Source organism: Rhincodon typus, chromosome 35, assembly GCF_021869965.1.
Source record: "Rhincodon typus isolate 14 chromosome 35, sRhiTyp1.1, whole genome shotgun sequence".
Taxonomy (NCBI): Eukaryota; Metazoa; Chordata; class Chondrichthyes; order Orectolobiformes; family Rhincodontidae; genus Rhincodon; species Rhincodon typus.
In genome coordinates, this window is record NC_063366.1 from 6,900,467 (window position 1) to 6,917,711 (window position 17,245).

The following is a 17,245-nucleotide window of genomic DNA, read 5'->3' on the forward strand; positions in this document are numbered from 1 at the left end:
GCTAAAGTGTTGAAAGGGTATGGAAAAAAAAAACGGACAAAGTGTTGAGGTGGAGATCAGCAATGATTTCATTGAAAGGCGGAGCAGGGTCGAAAGGGAGAACAGCCTTATCCTGCTCAAAAGCTGTATGGTTGTATACTTCTATAGTCGAGAAAAGACCATTAATCTGGTGTTGCCGAAAAAAAAATCTAAGAACTCTTACTGTATGGCAAGAATGAATAAATCAACAAAAACAAATACAGCAACATTGAACTTGTTATTCGATATATTGGATGAAGATTGAACAAAAAATGATTTCATTCATTTATTGTCGTGTGTATCTTGTTACAAAATATAGTGATAGGTGTTGTATAGTATTTTCACTCTTACAATGCAGAAAAATAAATGATAACATAAAATATAAAGGCAGAAAAATGAAGAAATAAGTCTCTAATTTTACAGTGATTTTTGTTAAGTGTTCTGTCATGGTTCATGAACCTGGTGACCAGGAACGAAACCCCTTACTGTCCCACTGCTGGTGAATATTGCCACATGTCGGCGCCTCTGTTGACTCCCTCACTGCTAAGAGTCCTCAAAGCAAATCGCCAAAGCAGACACCTCCGATGCTGTCGGGTATTGCAGTGGCCCAACCACGACTCTGCCAGTGCCATGAATCTGCTTCGGTCCCACCATTGCTTGGTATCTGAATTAAAGGGTGACTCTCTCTTCAGGGCATGCTGCACGATCCACTAAATAATTCCATTAAATTTGGCTCTTGGGTACAGATTCAGCAATTTTTTAAACTAGAAATTAAAGCCTGTCAAACATGGTGAACAAATTTCGCCTGTCAATCTACACAATAAAACACAAAACTAAAAAGACACCTTAGTAAATGGGAAGAACAAGTAATTCAGTGCTAGTGCTGAACGTAAATATTTTGAGCATTATCAAGTTCGTTTTGTGGGAAAATAACGGAAATGAATAATAGAAAATCTATTGGAACTGTCAGTGTGCAGCGAAACAGGTGTCTTCCCCATTAACGATTCAAAATATTCCAGCAATAGCCATAAATCAGGAAATGAACGAGGAGGAGCTTAACTGAATTATAATAATAAGAGAAGTGAAACACAGGAAGTCCTGAACGAGGGATATGACAATATGTAGTCATGAACACAACAGTATAGTAGATCATTAGTTGCTACTTGTAATGAAAGATGATGATCAGTTATTCCTTGCATCGAATGGTGGCTGATCAGTTGCTAAATGCATTGGCATTTATGTTTCGTCATTGAGTAGATTAAGAAAAAGATTCAAACCCTTGGTAATAAGTGAGCATAACACACCATTCCAAGTATAACTCTGTGGAGTTTGTACCAATCTACACTCAATTACACTGAATGGATGGCGCAGTTCAGTCTCCATCAGAAATCCCTATTATCACACTTTATATCAATAACCCACAAAAGAAACTGCATACAGCAATTGTACTGATGTGTTGTGTCCAGAACTTGCCATTTCCTGAGATAATCAGTTACATTACAACCACAATGCTGGTATCTGCTTTACAATCTTGAATTGCTTCACCATGTCCTGTTCAGAGAAAACAAAACACAAACCAGGGCAAATCCAAACCAGCCAAATTCTGTTCTGTAATTCGACCCATGATCATCAGTAAAGCCACAGTAAGTGTAATCAACTGTGCAATCAAGTGACAGTTCTTGGTAACAGACCAATCACTGGTGCTCAGTTATATTCACTATCATTTGAGAGACAAAATTCCATCTCATCAATGTCTCAAATGGACAGCCCCATACTCTGATACTATGCTCTCCTGTCGCAGAATTTCCCAGAAGGGATAACAATCTTTTTTCATTTGAACTCTCAAGTTCCCTAAAACCCTTGCATGGCTATCCTTCATTCTTCTCAACTCAATGAGTATGGACATAACCTACTCAACCTCTGCTGACAAGTCAGTGCCGCCATACCTGGGATCAGTCTGCTGAATATTCTTTAAAATGTCTCCAGTGCCTGAATATCGTTTCTTCGATAATGGAATCAATACTGTTCAGATTATTCCTGCTGTGCTTTGAAAAGTGCCCTGTACTGTAGCAACAAGACCTGTCTATTTTATATTCATTCTCCTTGAAGTAAATACTAACTTCTCATTTCACTTCATAAATAAATCCCAAAAGCGGATGCTAGCTTTTTGTGATTTGTGCAAGAAGACTCTGAAATCCTTTCTACAGAAATTTTGAAGGAGTTATCAATCTAAATAATATACAATAGTTTAAATCTTCCTGAAAAACATGCGTAACTTCACATTTTCTGGCGTGATATTATTTCTGCTAAGTTTTTGTCCTCTCAGTGAACCTATTAATGTTCATCTCCAGTCTCTTTGAGTAATCTTCACCACTTGTCTTAATTTTATGATATCCGCTAATGTGACTATAATCCATTAAGTTTCCTCATTCAAGCCATCCATAAATTTTGTAATGCAATTTGACCTCAACACGGAACACTCTGACATTCCAATATTTACAAGTTGCCATTCTACATATGCCACCTTTCCACTGCAACACCTGTGAGTAGAAGTGTGGGAGGCAAAAAGATAATATTAGGTGTGATGACGCTGTGCTTTAAGAGGTGCACTTTGTCCTTTTCTTAAATGCAGAGATGTTGATACAGAGGCACTGAACAGTGTGCTTCAAACGAATAAGGTAAAAAGTTTGCGAGCTTTTTTTTTACGTTGGAACAATAGAAGCAGCCTGAGTGGGTGGATTCAAGCTCCCCATAGAACCAGAGTTTTAGTTCAGCTTTCAACAGTTGCTGGGGTATCTAAGCTGGATGTGGAAGTTGTTGTCCCTCTCTCTATTACAGCTAAAAGCTTGTGCTCTCTACCTGCTGCGAGAAGTGCATGTCAGACAATCTATGTTACTGAATTTGCCTTTGCCAAGGTTGTGTTTATGGGATGTTACTATATTGGAACAGTTGCTGTTTACTGGTTAAATAATCTACTATTCTGTTAAGTTTTCCAATAGAGATAAATTATTCCAGTTTTTATTTTGTTTTTTGCATTTTAACTGTAGTGTATGAATAAAGTGTGTTTTGCTTCAAGTCAGGTATTTGGACAAATTGAATTGTATCCCAAATGCAATGCCTGGCACTTGCCTTTAAATAAAAAGAAGTTAATGTCGAGGCAATCTCCTTTGTATGTTTTGAGAGGGTTTGTTCTGGTCCATAACAAGCTGGGGACTCGTCCAATGTCAATATTTCAAATTCGACATTGGGTTTTGGATTATTTGACTCAAAGGCAGTCAGTGGTAAGTGTTAGTGTTTGTTTTTATTCAATTGGTTTAAACAGGGTGTGTTGAAAACAAAACAGCTTGAATTAGAGGCAATGGCAAGGTTAAAGCAAAGTAAACAGTTTGAGTTGCAATTAAAAGCGGGGGAAAACAAGGAATGAATATCTCTGGAAGAACAAACAAAAAGGAAACTGTGGCCCGAGCAGAAGAAAGGGAAGAAAAAAAAAGTTGAAAGAGAGAAAGAGACAGTTTTGAACTTCAGAGGTTGGAACTGAAAACTGAACGTCGGCTAAAAATGGCGGAGGTAAAGAGGAAAGGTAGAAGTAGTGATGAGGACTGTGTTGGAGAGCAATCACATTGTAGCCAAAGGCCTGTTGGATATCTGTTTGAATATATCCAAGTATTGCCTAAGTTTGACGTGAATGAAGTGAAAGCCTTTTCTATTTCATTTGAGAAAGTGGCTGAACAACTGAAATGGCTTGTGGGCATTTGGGTATTGTTGATCTAAATGAAATTCATAGGTAGAGATAGTGAGGTATTTGCATCGCTTCCAGATGAGGTATTTGGGGAGTATAATGAGGTTAAAAAAATCATTTTAATTACATATCAGCTGCTACCAGAAGCCTATAGATTAGGTTTTAGGATATAAGGAAGGTACCTCACCAAATGCACATTGAATTGAAAGGATCAAATAAAGTGATTTTGCTCGGAGGATAAGGAAATTGAAATTTGATCATATATATGACACTCTTAGACACGATTATTTTCGAGGAGGTCAAAAATTTACTTCTTGAATTAGTAAGAACTCATGTGGAAGAGCAGAGAGTTAAGTCTGCATGATTAGCAATGGAAATTGCAGAAGATTATCAGTTGGTTGATAAATCAAAGTTTGGCTTCTCAGCACAATTTCAGTCTTTGAGGGATATAAATTGAGGAAGAGAGAAATCCTCCGGTTGTGAAGGAAAAGGAGATCTCATTGACGATAGTAAAGGTAGCTTACCACAATGTGAAAAGGAAACCCATGAGGTAGAAAGCAAAGTAAAAAAGCTGAAGTGTTTCACTGTAATGAAGTAGGCCAAATGGAGTTGCAGTGTTGGTTGTTTAGAAAAAGAGTAGGAAGACTGATGTGGGAAAACAGGATAAATCAGTGATATAACAAGGTGCAGAGCTGGATGAACACAGCAGGCCAAGTAGTATCAGAGGAGCAGGAAAGCTGACGTTTCAGGTCTGGACCCTTCCTCAGAATTGGGGGAGGGGAAGGGGATTCTGAAATAAATAGGGAGAGCGGGGAGGCAGATAGAAGATGGATAAAGGAGAGGATAGATGGAGAGGAGACAGACAGGTCAAATAGGCGGGGTTGGAGCCAGTAAAGGTGAGTGTAGGTGGGGAGTGAGGGAGGGGATAGGCCCGTCCAGGGAGGACGGACAGGTCAAGGAGGCGGGATGAGGCTTGTACGTAGGAGATGGGGGTGGGGCTTGGGGTGGGAGGAGGGGCTAGGTGGGAGGAAGAGATAACGAGGTGTTGAGCTGGATGAACACAGCAGGCCAAGCAGCATCAGAGGAGCAGGAAAGCTGACGTTTCGGGCCTAGACCCTTCTTCAGAAATGCGGGAGGGGAAGGGGGTTCTGAAATAAATAGGGAGAGAGGGGGAGGCTGATAGAAGATGGATAGAGGAGCAGATAGGTGGAGAGGAGACAGACAGGTCAAAGAGGCGGGGTTGGAGCCAGTAAAGGTGAGTGTAGGTGGGGAGTTAGAGAGGGGATCGGTCAGTCCAGGGAGGACGGACAGGGCAAGGGAGCAGGATGAGGTTTGTAGGTAGGAGATGGGGGTGGAGTTTGAGGTGGGAGGAAGGACAGGTTAGGGAGGCGGGGACGAGCTTTGCTGGTTTTGGGATGCTGTAGGGGGAGGGGAGATTTTGAAGCTTGTGAGTTTTGTTGAAGGGGTAAAGAAAAACAGTGAAAAATAAACAAATAAGCTGCAAAAGAATATACAACTGATCAGGTTTTGGTTGAGAAGAACATGCTAGATCTCTTTAAAGAATTTACTTGCATGAGTAAAATTTGCTCATGTGTGCTAGAAGGATTAGGTAAAGAAATTAAGATTTTATGAGATACGGGAAAAGTCAATCATTGATGATGAGATGCGAGTAGATATGTAATTCAGAAGGAGTATTGTCAGAAAAATTGGTAATACTCTCACAATCTAAAGATGTGCAGGTTAAATGGATTGGTTATTCAAAATTGCCCACGGTGTCCAGGGATGTACAGGCTGGGTGGATTAGCCGTGGAAAATGCAGATTTACGGGTATAAGGTCAGTAAGGTGATTTTGGGTGGGATGCTGTTCTCAGGGTTGCTGCAGACTCAGTGGGCAGAATGGCCTGCTTCAACACTGTAATGATTTTATGATTCCATGTAGAAATAATGGCGCAGAGAGAAGTGTTCCATTATATAAAGTGAGGTTGGATAGTCGGGTGAAAAGTGTTGAAGTAGGAGGAATAGAGAAACTTTTAGTTCCAGAGATACAGTTTGACCTTGGTAATGACGTAATGGATCACAAGTTGGAGTGATGCCTACTGTGATTGAAAAGCAGTGGAAAATCAGGCAAATGAGGTGTTACAAGAAACATACCATATCATTTTTTCCTGACCATGTGATGATAAAGTCACAAAATCCCATGTTGAAACAGAAGGAGAAATCAAGCATTAAAGGTCAGGAAGTTGAAGTTCAATTATCAGAAACTATTTTGTGATCAAATGTTTGAGAAGAAGAAACAAACAAGAACAGGTAGAACACACAGTATACACTTTTCGTTCAGAGAGGTTTGTTGAATTATCAGTAAAGGATGACAAAATACAGCAGTGGTATCACAAAGCAAACATGGAAGCAGAATCTGAGTGTATCCCAGAATGTATCCCATACCTTTAAAATGAAGTCTTAATGACGGAATGGAGACCATCACATATTCAAGCGGATGAGAAATGGGTAGAAAGTCATCAGATTGTTTTACTGGTGCGTTATAGGAAGGGCATATTGCGGATTGTACATGAATTGCCAGTAGGAGGTCATTGGGAATAAGGAAACTCAAGCCAAATTACAAAAATCATATTTATTGACCTGGATTACGATCTGGTTGACTTTTGCCAGAAATGTCATCTGTGTCAGGGAACTGGAAGCCTCAGGCAATGACAAAACCACATACTTAATACCGATTCCCAAATTTGAGGAACCTTTTACAAGATTCTTAATTGATTGTGTGGGACCCCTGTAATCACCATTATATCACGATCAGCATGCCTAACTAGTAAAGTTACAATCATGTGGATATGAAATGCTACTTTGCTACAATTCCGAACTTATTGAACAGAGGTACTTTTCCATTCTAATGATCCAATGTACTATGGCTATTCGACTTGTTTTGCTGTGGTTGTTTTGTAATCTTTGTACTGCATCCTACCCTGCTACAATGATTACTCTGGTCCATTCAATTAATATTGGGTGCATCAGAAATCCACTTCTCTCCATTCCAGATGTCCTGTTCCTTTCAAATCTTCAGCAAAAGTTTAGCTCTGCTTTTGCTATACTGAACAAACTTTCAAAATGGAGGCTAAAATTCCTGCATAGGCTAGATGCTCACACCAAGTTTCAAAAATAATATGAAAAATTACGAAAAATTAAATTGCTAAGATTTCTGAATACCAGTTTAACAATGAATTTGGTTGATAGCCTTCGTGACCAACCAGTAGCACCGGGTTAACATGAGGAGGAATAATCTTGATTAATACAAAACAAAGATAGATTTTGAATGTGGTTTCACCTCCAATGCTTTCGATATTTCCTCTGACGTTGACCATCCAAATAAAACAATTCTACAAATTTTAAAAGAAAGTTTATGTAGTTTAGTGGTGATAAACATTCTAGAACTGTTTCAAAAATATTTATCTGTTTCATGTAAAATGGATTTCAAACTTTTGAGGTTTACAAAAAAAAAGGAACATGCAGGAGTACTTTTTTTTAGAAAACTAACTTTCACAGCATTCTGAATTTTGATAGTGGACAAGTAAGCTGATTGATTTCCTCTTTCTGCAGCTAATTTATTGACGATCTTCATACTCTCTCGTGGAAAGTGTGGCCTCTCCTCCTGCATCATTCGATATCTAAAGTCCATGGCAATAGCAGATCTACTGGTCCTGTTATTCAATATAATCCTGTATGAACTCAATGAAACATATTTCCCAAATTCGTTTCTAAACTTCACGACAATTTGCAGCCTGAAGCACATTCTTGGTTTTGCAGCAATTGATTGTTCTGTCTGGTTAACTGTTTCTTTCACTTGTGATCGATTTATAGCCATTTGCTGCCAGAGGTTAAGAGTTAAATATTGCACTGAAACAATGGCTTCCATCATTGTAGCAATTGTGTGCATGTTGAGTATTTTAGAAAATATTCCGGTATTCTTTGTATTTGAACCTGGGAAAATAGTTAATGGTGTATGGTGGTACTGTACATTGAAATCAAGTTTCTATACTTTACATGCATGGGTGACATATTCCTGGATGGACAGTATTTTAACCCCATTCATACCCTTTTTTTTGATACTTATCTTTAATGCTTTGACAATTAGGCATATATTAATGGCCAAAAAAATTCGAAAGGGCCTGCGAGGGAAAAAGCATGATGAACACCAAAATGATTCAGAGGATCAGAACCGAAGAAAATCAATCATTTTGCTTGTTACTATATCAGCAAGCTTCGTACTGCTTTGGATAATAGCCACTATTCATTATATATGCGTAAAATTCACCGATGCTCAACATTTTTACAAAGACTACAGTCACTCTCTTGTCGTGATGCAACAGATTGGATATATGCTGCAGCTTCTCAGCCCATGCACAAATACATTTATTTATGCAGTTGCACAAACAAAATTCAGAACAGAGTTAATATTTCTATTCAAATATGCTTTGTTCTTAATTCCAATATTTATTAAATACGTACAATCATAAAACTGTCTCGTGCATGAGGTTTCAATTTATTTCTTACAACTTAATTAGTGGAAAGTAAAAGGAGAATTGCAGGTTCAATGAGAAGCATGGAAGAACATAACAGCAACAGTCCCATATTTTTCTACAAATGACATGCCAAGATGCAAATGTGGCAGCACAAGCCAACGTGGCTTGTAAAAAGCGAGAAAAAAATGTGATGCTGTTCGCTAAATGATGTCAGAATCAATATGCATGATTAAAGGTATGAATTTATGCCACATTTAGTCATAAACCATGGTAGGCCTTTGTGCCATTAATCAGAGGAATATCTGCAAAATCATTCCCATAGTGAATTTACTAGTAGACCCTTAGTCATAGAGAAAGCTACACAATTGAATTTCTTCAGCAGTGTTCAGTTTCAACTTGGGCACGAAAGCCCTGACATCAGCAAAAAGGAAACATAAATGCCCAAAGATGGAGAAAGGAGCTGATTAACAGGGAAGCGGTGAGAATAATCTTTATGAGGGCAAGTTTGGACAAAAGCAGTTTTGCTTTTCATTAGTTCTTGATTTTAAGTGTACTTGCCAGTAGCCTGTCAACAGTTCAATCTCAGGACAGGATGAGGAACTAATGTAGTCTTCTAACAGTGGGAATTGTGCAAGTGTGTTTTTCTTTTAAATCGTATTTATCTTTCTTTAATCTATGAAGAGTCTGGTTGATGCACAGCATTCTGAAAAAAAGAAACGAACAGGGGAATTAGATTTGCTTTGACTAGGTTGAATCAAGTAGCTTTCAGCAAGCACAGAATTTGTCATTCCAATTGAGCTTGTTTTCTGCACTCAACAGAAAAGTTTTTTTTAATGGTCCTGATGTTCCTACATTCACATCATACCGAGCTAATATAAAAACTCAAGGTGTACCTTTACAGATTAATTTTTACTGTCTTGATAATGTAAAAAGATCATTCCTCTGTACTTCCTCTGAACATGAAAATGTTGTCTATTGGTGCATGTATTTATATGATAGCCAGTGAAAGGTCAATTTGAGAATTATTTATTCTATCTCACTTTATTGTTTTTGTCATTTTCCACTATTGGTACTATTCGATGCAGATGCTCCTCATTATCTTTTTCATGACAATGACACCTCCAGAAGCCCACTCTTCAGATTTTTGAGAAACTGTCTTGTTTGTCTGAGGTGCTAGTTTGGTTGACTGTTGAGGTTTTCCTACCAAATGACATATATGAGAGTTTTATCAGATGCGATGAGTCCTTTATAAATTCTTGGACAATTAACATGCTTGTTTCTTGATGCTAGTGCTTTCCACATCCTTTATCACTTGCCAAAGGACGTTCCTATGATACTCACAGTGTCTTTTAATGAAGTAGAGGCTGTTCCAGTATATGATCAACAACTGTCCAGACATCATTAGTTGTCCAAACAGATATCTGCACTTCATTGGCAGAACTCAACTTTTAAGGTAATAGCAGTTTTAATCACCTTCTGTCGCAGTTTTGAGTGAGCTGTATGCGCTATATTGCTTATCCTTGTATTTGCTGTCTGTGCTTCAATTATCATTGATATGCGCAACACATCTTTGGAATTATCTGAAATCTAAAAAAAGAGTTTAAATACCTCAACACCTATTGGTGATGGACTCTGTTGTCCCATTGCTCTCGCCTCCACACAAGTAGGTAAAAAGATGACAAAACTATTCCTGCAGATAGCAAGAACTGCAGATGCTGGAGTCAGAGACAACAAAATGTGTAGCTGGAGGAACACAGTAGGCCAGGAAGCATCAGAGGAACAGGAAAGCTGACGTTTTGGTTCGGGACCCTTCTTCAGAAAGAGGAAAGGTCCAGACCCGAAACGTCAGCTTTCCTCTTCCTCTGATGCTGCCTGGCCTACTGTGTTCCTCCAGCTGCACACTTTGTTAAAACTATCCCTACAATTGTTCTGTCTCTGTCACCTCATGTAGACTTTTCATTATTGTAACAGAAGCTACATTTTTATGCCTGCCATATTCCCCAGGTGAAAACCAATTCTGTCTAGAGCGATTTTTAAACTATCATGACTACCACTAATCCTGATTTTAAAAAAAAGTCACATTCCAGCTGGACTTCAGAAATTAGAACCCAATGTACGATTTGCCAACATTTTAGCTGTCGTTGAACTCACTCAAGGGCAAATTAAATCCTCATCAACAAGAGAGTTGTTTAGATTCTTTATCCCTGAGTATTGTAAGGTGATGGATTCCCATTTGAAGTATAAATGATTATCTTTCCTTCAAACAAAAACTGTTCTAATCCCTCATCCACCATATATAATTCTGCACTCACATGTGGGTTCTCTTAATTTTAATTAAAGCTCTAATTTAGTATGTGGACATTTTTTTCTTTTTTCAATTTCCTTTTTGAAATCATTCATCAGAGCTTTAATAATTTGTATGGGTTTCCATTGGAAGTCTCAGCATTCTGAAGGATTGCTTCTTAACTTGTTAAAATGGAAGCATCCAGGCTCTTTTCTTTACCTCCATTCTCAGAATTTAAATTTCTATTCTGAAGAAGATGCTTTGTTGCATTTCCAACTATACATATTAGCTTAGTTAGTTGTCTCCTTTCCACTCTTGCATTTTCTTTGACTTTCAAACTTAGGAGGTGACTGAAAAAGAAGGTTTTCATTCATGAATTTGCTCACAGTGGCAGATTTGCACTGTCTGTCCAATAGTTGCAATTGTTTGCTCCTCAGTGTAAGTTCTGACCACAAAATGTAGTGGGGTTTTTCTTTCAGTGTAACTAAGGAAGTAATGCTTCATAGACGCATCACGTTTGCCTTAAACCCATGTTGTCTCCCTACTTTCTTTACATCACAATTCTAACTCAAGTTTACTAATCCAATTTTTCTCATGTGGAGGATGAAGAAGTGGTTTTCAAACGGGTTCACTCGTTTTTAGTGCAGGAGATGGTTCATTCTTTCCCAAAGATCCGAGACTTTTGACCTCACATTCATTCCCGCACAATGCTTTGCGTCTGTGATCCAATTGCATTCTGATTCCAGGCGAAAGACCTTTATCACTGCATATTGGTCACCTGCCCTCTAAACAATCAGCTGCTCGTTGCTAGCTGAATTTGCATTTGTACACATCCCTTGACTGCATTAATCTGCAAATGACTTTCCACACGATTTGAATAAACAGAAACAAAATCAACACTTAAAATGAGTGTCAGTTAAGTTGCTTTTGTTAAAGAAAACATACCAATACTTTCAATAATCCTTGCTTTTTGAAACAGTCACTTTCATAATTCTAGCAATAGCCAAAAAGACAGGAGTGAAAAGTTTCTCGTCATTTCAGCCGTTTATCATCCACAATTTCCTGCTTGATGAACTATAGGTAGGAGGCATTTCGCTTACTTTTTCACGTGAAAGGAGATCGTATGTTGCAGCTCTGGTAATGCTTCCAATATACGCACAGTCTAAATATATGCCTTAAGTAAAAGATGCAAAAATTAGTAGCAGTATCAACAACTGATAGAGTGTACAATAAGTCTGCTTTAAAAGTGTGGAATTTCTAAAGTGGGGATAGCATGTTATGACCATGAGGTAAACAAATAAAGAGACATTCAACAGAACAAGAACAAATCCGACTGGAATGATACGTAATATTTGAATTGTCACAAAACGCACATGCGTAAAAGGGCAGATCAATTCAACTTAATTGGTCCTAAGATCTCAGTAAATCTTTATATAATGTTGGAAACTAAAGAGCCCAGTCATTTTGCAAGACATTGCTAAATAATACTGTTGCTATTGTTGTTTTGATATTGTTGTATCCAATTAAGAGAATGGAACCAGTAAAAGTAGTGAGAATAATAACGGGGAAACAATGTAAATGGCGCTAATACAAAATATCCAAACAATCAGTGGGGAATGAAAAGGTGCAGCAGAGAAAAAAGAACATCTGCCAAGCTGGTAAATAATTTAAAAATACCGCATGTATTAAGTGATTGGTTGCTCTATAAACGGCCCATAGTTGAGCCATTTGATATCGCCCAGATCTCATTTTGCTTAAATTGTGTTACCATAAAGTTCACGGAGTCACAGGGTTTCAGTTCTGCGCTCTCACTCTTTGAATAAATTGAAACACTTAAACGTATACGCATACTTATTTACTTCACCATCCAATAACGAATGAAAACTGAAGAAATTTTAGAACTTGTGATAAATTGCAAAAGAACTTCACGTTATGAATGAAATAATCAAATTTGAATGTTAGAGTATTTTTTTGGAATGATTCCAATTTTTCATCCAACCAGTTGTTATGTGTTGTTTTTTTTCCTGAAGTAATGTATTTAGGGAATTTGTCCAAAAAACTTACTTGCATTAATTCTGCCTCTCTTTAAGAGAAGCAACATGTTGCTCACTAAATTGTGAAGATTCGACTTTTTTTGAAAGGAATTGTTATCGTTGAATACAAGTGCAATGAGGTTGGAAGCCCAACTGGAAAGGAGCGCTATTTATTTTTGAATACTCAAATACAGCAACTATTTGCAGCATACATACACGAGCCCCAATTCGGGGCAGACAGTTATATCGTCATAATATGCATAAATGTTAAACGATTCATAAAAGTTACTACAAACCTCTGGGATTTGAACTCTGGCCTTGCCGTCTACGGGTAATGATACCACCATTCCGCCACAAGAGAGCCATGTGGGTTTGCTGTATATTTTTTTATTAATGTATTTTTCTAATCCTTTTCATAAACGTTATTGCACACCTCGAAAGCAAATGGTATTTGAAAGCTGCTCGTTTGGTGCTGAGGTAGGGACACTATCACTGAGCCACGGGTCTGTTTCTTGTTTAACTTTACCTTTTTATATGTGGTAAACATTTATTTTCTTCATAGTCCAGAATCCGACATTCGCGCATCAGAAACTAGAATGGAGAGATAGCATGCCTGTTTACCCAAATTCTTTTCCTTGAATAAGTCAAGTTAAACTATATAAAACGCCTGTTTGCAAACACTCAATAGACTGTGCCTGTTTTTTCTAAAAACAAACTTATTTTTCTAATCGACCTATTCAGAGATGTTATTATGCATCCTTGGAACAGGTCAAGCGTAAACATGGGTCATTCAGGCCCAGGAGTAGGGACACCAGTACTACCAAGCACATACCAGCTCCACAAGAAAGCCCCAGCTTTATTTTTTAACTTATTTTTCAAATCAACGTGTTTAATGATTTTGTTACATACCTGTGGAGCAGGTGGAACTGGCACCTGGGCCTTCCTCATCCAGGGCAAGAACACAAACGCTGCAGCATGAGAAGGCCTCTGTGTCTGGCTTTTTTTGCACCTCCTCCAAACTCTCCACATACTCCACATAATCTCATGAGATTAAAAAGTCTTACAGATAGTCTACCACTCTGGGCAACCAGGATGTTCTCAATTACCCTGAAACGCAGTACAAGCTAAGTTACCCCAAAGGGTCAATGATGCATGATACTGTCCTTTGTGATTATGAACATATTTCCTGCACGACCCCTCAATCTCCAGCTGGAGTTAGGTGTTGCTCATATTCCATTGAGAAAATATGGGATATATATTTTCGAGCCAGCTTTTCACATAAATCTTCAATGCATGGCATAGGGTATCTATCTAAGTGAGAATATCTGTTGGCTGTGAGCTCATAATACCCACAGAGATGGGCCAAGTAATAAGATCTTACAACTGGGGCGACTGGTGGGGCCCACTCACCAAAAGGTACTGGGAATTTGATGTTAAGTTCCTTTAGAAGTTCCATTTCAGCCTCTGCTTTGTCATTTGGGCACAGGTTGTGCCTTGAAACATTTAGGTCGAGTCTCTGGGGCTACGTTAATTTTTGCCTTTCATCTTCCTGAGCACTCTTGGAACACTGCCCAATGACTGCATAGTGATTGTTAACGTCCAAAATAAAGATCTGTTCCTAATAAAGGTAGATTTTCTGCAGCCATTCCCTCCCCAAACGTTTCTGACCGGGCCCTTGCCACAGCAATAATGGGACTTGGAAGGTTTGTTGCCCATGCTCGTAGAATCCCTCCAGCGAAGATAAAGACCATTTGATCCATTGAGTCTGCTCAAACTCTCTGAAGAACATCCCGCCCTATCCCTGTAACTCCACATTTACAATAGTTAACCCACGTTACCTGCACACTATGGGGCAATTTAGCATGCCAAATCCACCTAACCTCCATATCTTTGGACTGTAGGAGGAAAAACGCACAGACGCAGGAAGAACATGCAAACTTCTCACAGACAGTCATCCGAGGGTGGAATTAAACCCTGGTCGTGTGTGCTGTGAGGCAGTGATAGCAACAGTATTGGCCATGGTTACAGTGCTCCCAACATTATGTAAGGACTCCCCAGTGCATTTGACGAATATAACCTTGGTGTCTCGGAGGTTTAAAGGAAAACTGCTGCATTGGCGTTCCCTAGAGGTTTGCTATCCAGCAATGGATACACTCATACCTGTGTCTATATTCATGCCTCAGGGATGGTCATTTATCAAAAGTTTTCTATTAACTGGGGTCACTTTGAGAACACTGGTGTAATTTAGCTATAGCAATTCCTCATCCTTGAGCAGATTAATTTGCAAAGAGCTGTCTTCACGAGGCTTCGCTCTTCGGCCTTGGTGTATGCATTTCATCTGTTTCGGTTGCCTTGTCTGAGGAAACTTCTACAACCTCAAGTGAGGCATGGATGTTCTTATTCATCACTGTACTGTGAAGAATTGTCCTGTCCAGTTCTGGAAACTTGCTGCCTCTGACGCCAATCACTCCTCCTTGGCAACAAACAGAAGTTACAAGTATGATCCTGCTGGGGACTTGGTTCATGTGGGTCATCAAGTTTTGTGGACAGCACAGTCTACGGACTCCAGGGTCTCCTCAGCCCCTTTTCTATGTTCTGCGGGCAAGTTCAATTCCAATGCTTTCTAGAGGAGTAGACCTGGTTCAGTTAGTAGCTTCCTTTCCATTGCAATATTATTAATTCCTCAAACTAAGCAATTCAATTCCCAAACTGTTGACCCATACTCATAGTATGCGTGAATTTGCAACGTCTTGACAACATTTTGGAGGGAGTCTATTTACCTGTACCACTCCAATGTAACAGATGACTTGGGCTCACAGTGATTTGCTACCATATGTAACAGTTTATCAAAAAGTTTTGAACCCGAGTCGGCCAGGCGGGTCAAACTCTTTATGATGCTGAAAGTTAGGGATCCACGTGTAGTCTGGTGAATGATGTTTTGGGTGATCCCTTCTATTATATTTGCCTGAAAAACAGTTTCGCATTCTTTTGTGGTATTGTGGCCCATTCGACACACCTGCATCATAAAGTTCAAGTTTCTCAAGCAACAGTATTTCCAATACTTACCGAGCACAGTCTAACTGGGTTTAATGAAAGGGCTGGCTGCCTGAAACTTTTATTTACACTTGTCTCAAATGAAATACCTCAGGAAGACCGTCTGGAAAGTAACAGTATAAATCGTTGAACATCAAAATAGAGCTATGACATGTGGAGTGCGTAGACTAGTCCCATTCGAGATAGAGAGTACTGCAGACCCATCCCTGGTCTGCTTTATTCTTAGTTTCACAAGAGGGTCTGGTCTGCATTAGAAACGGCTCAGGCGATGCATTTCAGCTGGGCAGGCCATTGCTTGTTGCCAAGGGAACTCCTATTCTATCATCTCTGCAAGAAGATTAATTAACGATTGTCCATGGAGCTTGAAGGGCTTATCACAACAAAGAACATTACCAGCACTGCTCTAACCCATCGTGTGCACATTCTTTTTTACAAATGGTAGTAAGAATTCGGGAGACTAGGTCTGAAGTTGGTAAAAATTATTTCAAAATAAATGTTCTGCAGATCACTCCCTATGACAACACAAAAGATTACGTGGGAAGATGGAAACGTGTGTTCATGAAAAACGCACATTCAGAAGTACTTCGCACAAATGCACGACATTTTTTCCACTTTTTTGAGAGGGTAGTCATTGCATAGTTCGAGAACATTGTGTGACGACCAATTTCTCTTTGGAGCCATATGTTAGCGCCATTTTGCAGGCTTTAACCGAAATGGGAAGGAGTTCATGCACCCAGATATAATTCAGAAAATGGATAGCGAGGTCCACAGGGAAATTGGAGAATCAGATAATAGTAGGTAAGATGATAACAAGCTCATTGGTACATTGCACTTTAGAGAGAAAGTGGGAAATTCGAAAATAGTTCGCAAATGGCTGATGGAGTATGATATTGCTAAAGCTGCAGTCATCCATTGTGGTAAGATTAACAGCAAAATGGACTGTTATTTAAATGGTGAAAAATTGGAGCATGCTGCTGTTCAAAGCGATCTGGGTGGCCTTGTGCAGGAATCACAAAAAGTTGATTCGCAGGTGCAGCAGATAACTAAGTAAGCAAATGGAATATTGTCCTCCATTGCTAGAGGGATGGAGATGAAAAATAGGGAGGTTATGCTGCGGCTGTATGGGGTACTTGTGAGGTCCACACTTCGAGCACTGTGTACAGTTTTAATCTCCTTGCTTGAGAAAGGATGTTCTGGCACTGGAGGAGGTGCAGAGGAGGTTCAGTAGGTTGATTCTGGAATTGAGAAAGTTGGCTTTAGAGGAGAGATTGAGTAGACTGGGAGTTTACTCATTGGAATTTAGAAGAATAAGTGGGGATCTTACAGAAACATATGAATTATGAAGGGAATAGACAAAATAGAAGCAAGGAGGTATTTCCACTGGTGGGTGAAATTAGAGCTGGGAACATAGCCTCAAAATAAGTGAGAGAAGATTTATGACAGAGTCGAACAGGAACTTATGCACCTAAAGGGTTGTGAATCTGTCGAATTCCATGCCCAATGAAGCAGTTGAGGCCACTTGTTGAAAGTTTTTAAGGCAAAGATGGATAGAACAGTAAAGGAATTAAAGGTCATTGTACGCAAG

General features: G+C 39.1%; 1 protein-coding gene across 1 annotated transcript; it reads left to right on the plus strand.

Moving 5' to 3' along the window:
* Positions 1-3,576: 3,576 nt before the first annotated feature.
* LOC125486919 (probable G-protein coupled receptor 139) lies at positions 3,577-8,283 on the plus strand. Its single transcript, XM_048616479.1, has 2 exons — positions 3,577-3,598; positions 7,367-8,283. Exons 1-2 carry the CDS (start codon positions 3,577-3,579, stop codon positions 8,281-8,283), a joined length of 939 nt encoding a protein of 312 aa, XP_048472436.1.
* Positions 8,284-17,245: the final 8,962 nt, after the last annotated feature.

What these genes read in the sequence shown, in the direction of transcription:
- LOC125486919 (XM_048616479.1), top strand. Translation starts at nt 3,577, where the DNA reads ATGGCGGAGGTAAAGAGGAAAG. An exon ending in GGCGGAGGTAAAGAGGAAAG is followed by an intron (nt 3,599 to 7,366) that starts GTAGAAGTAGTG and finishes CTCTTTCTGCAG; the next exon opens with CTAATTTATTGACGATCTTC.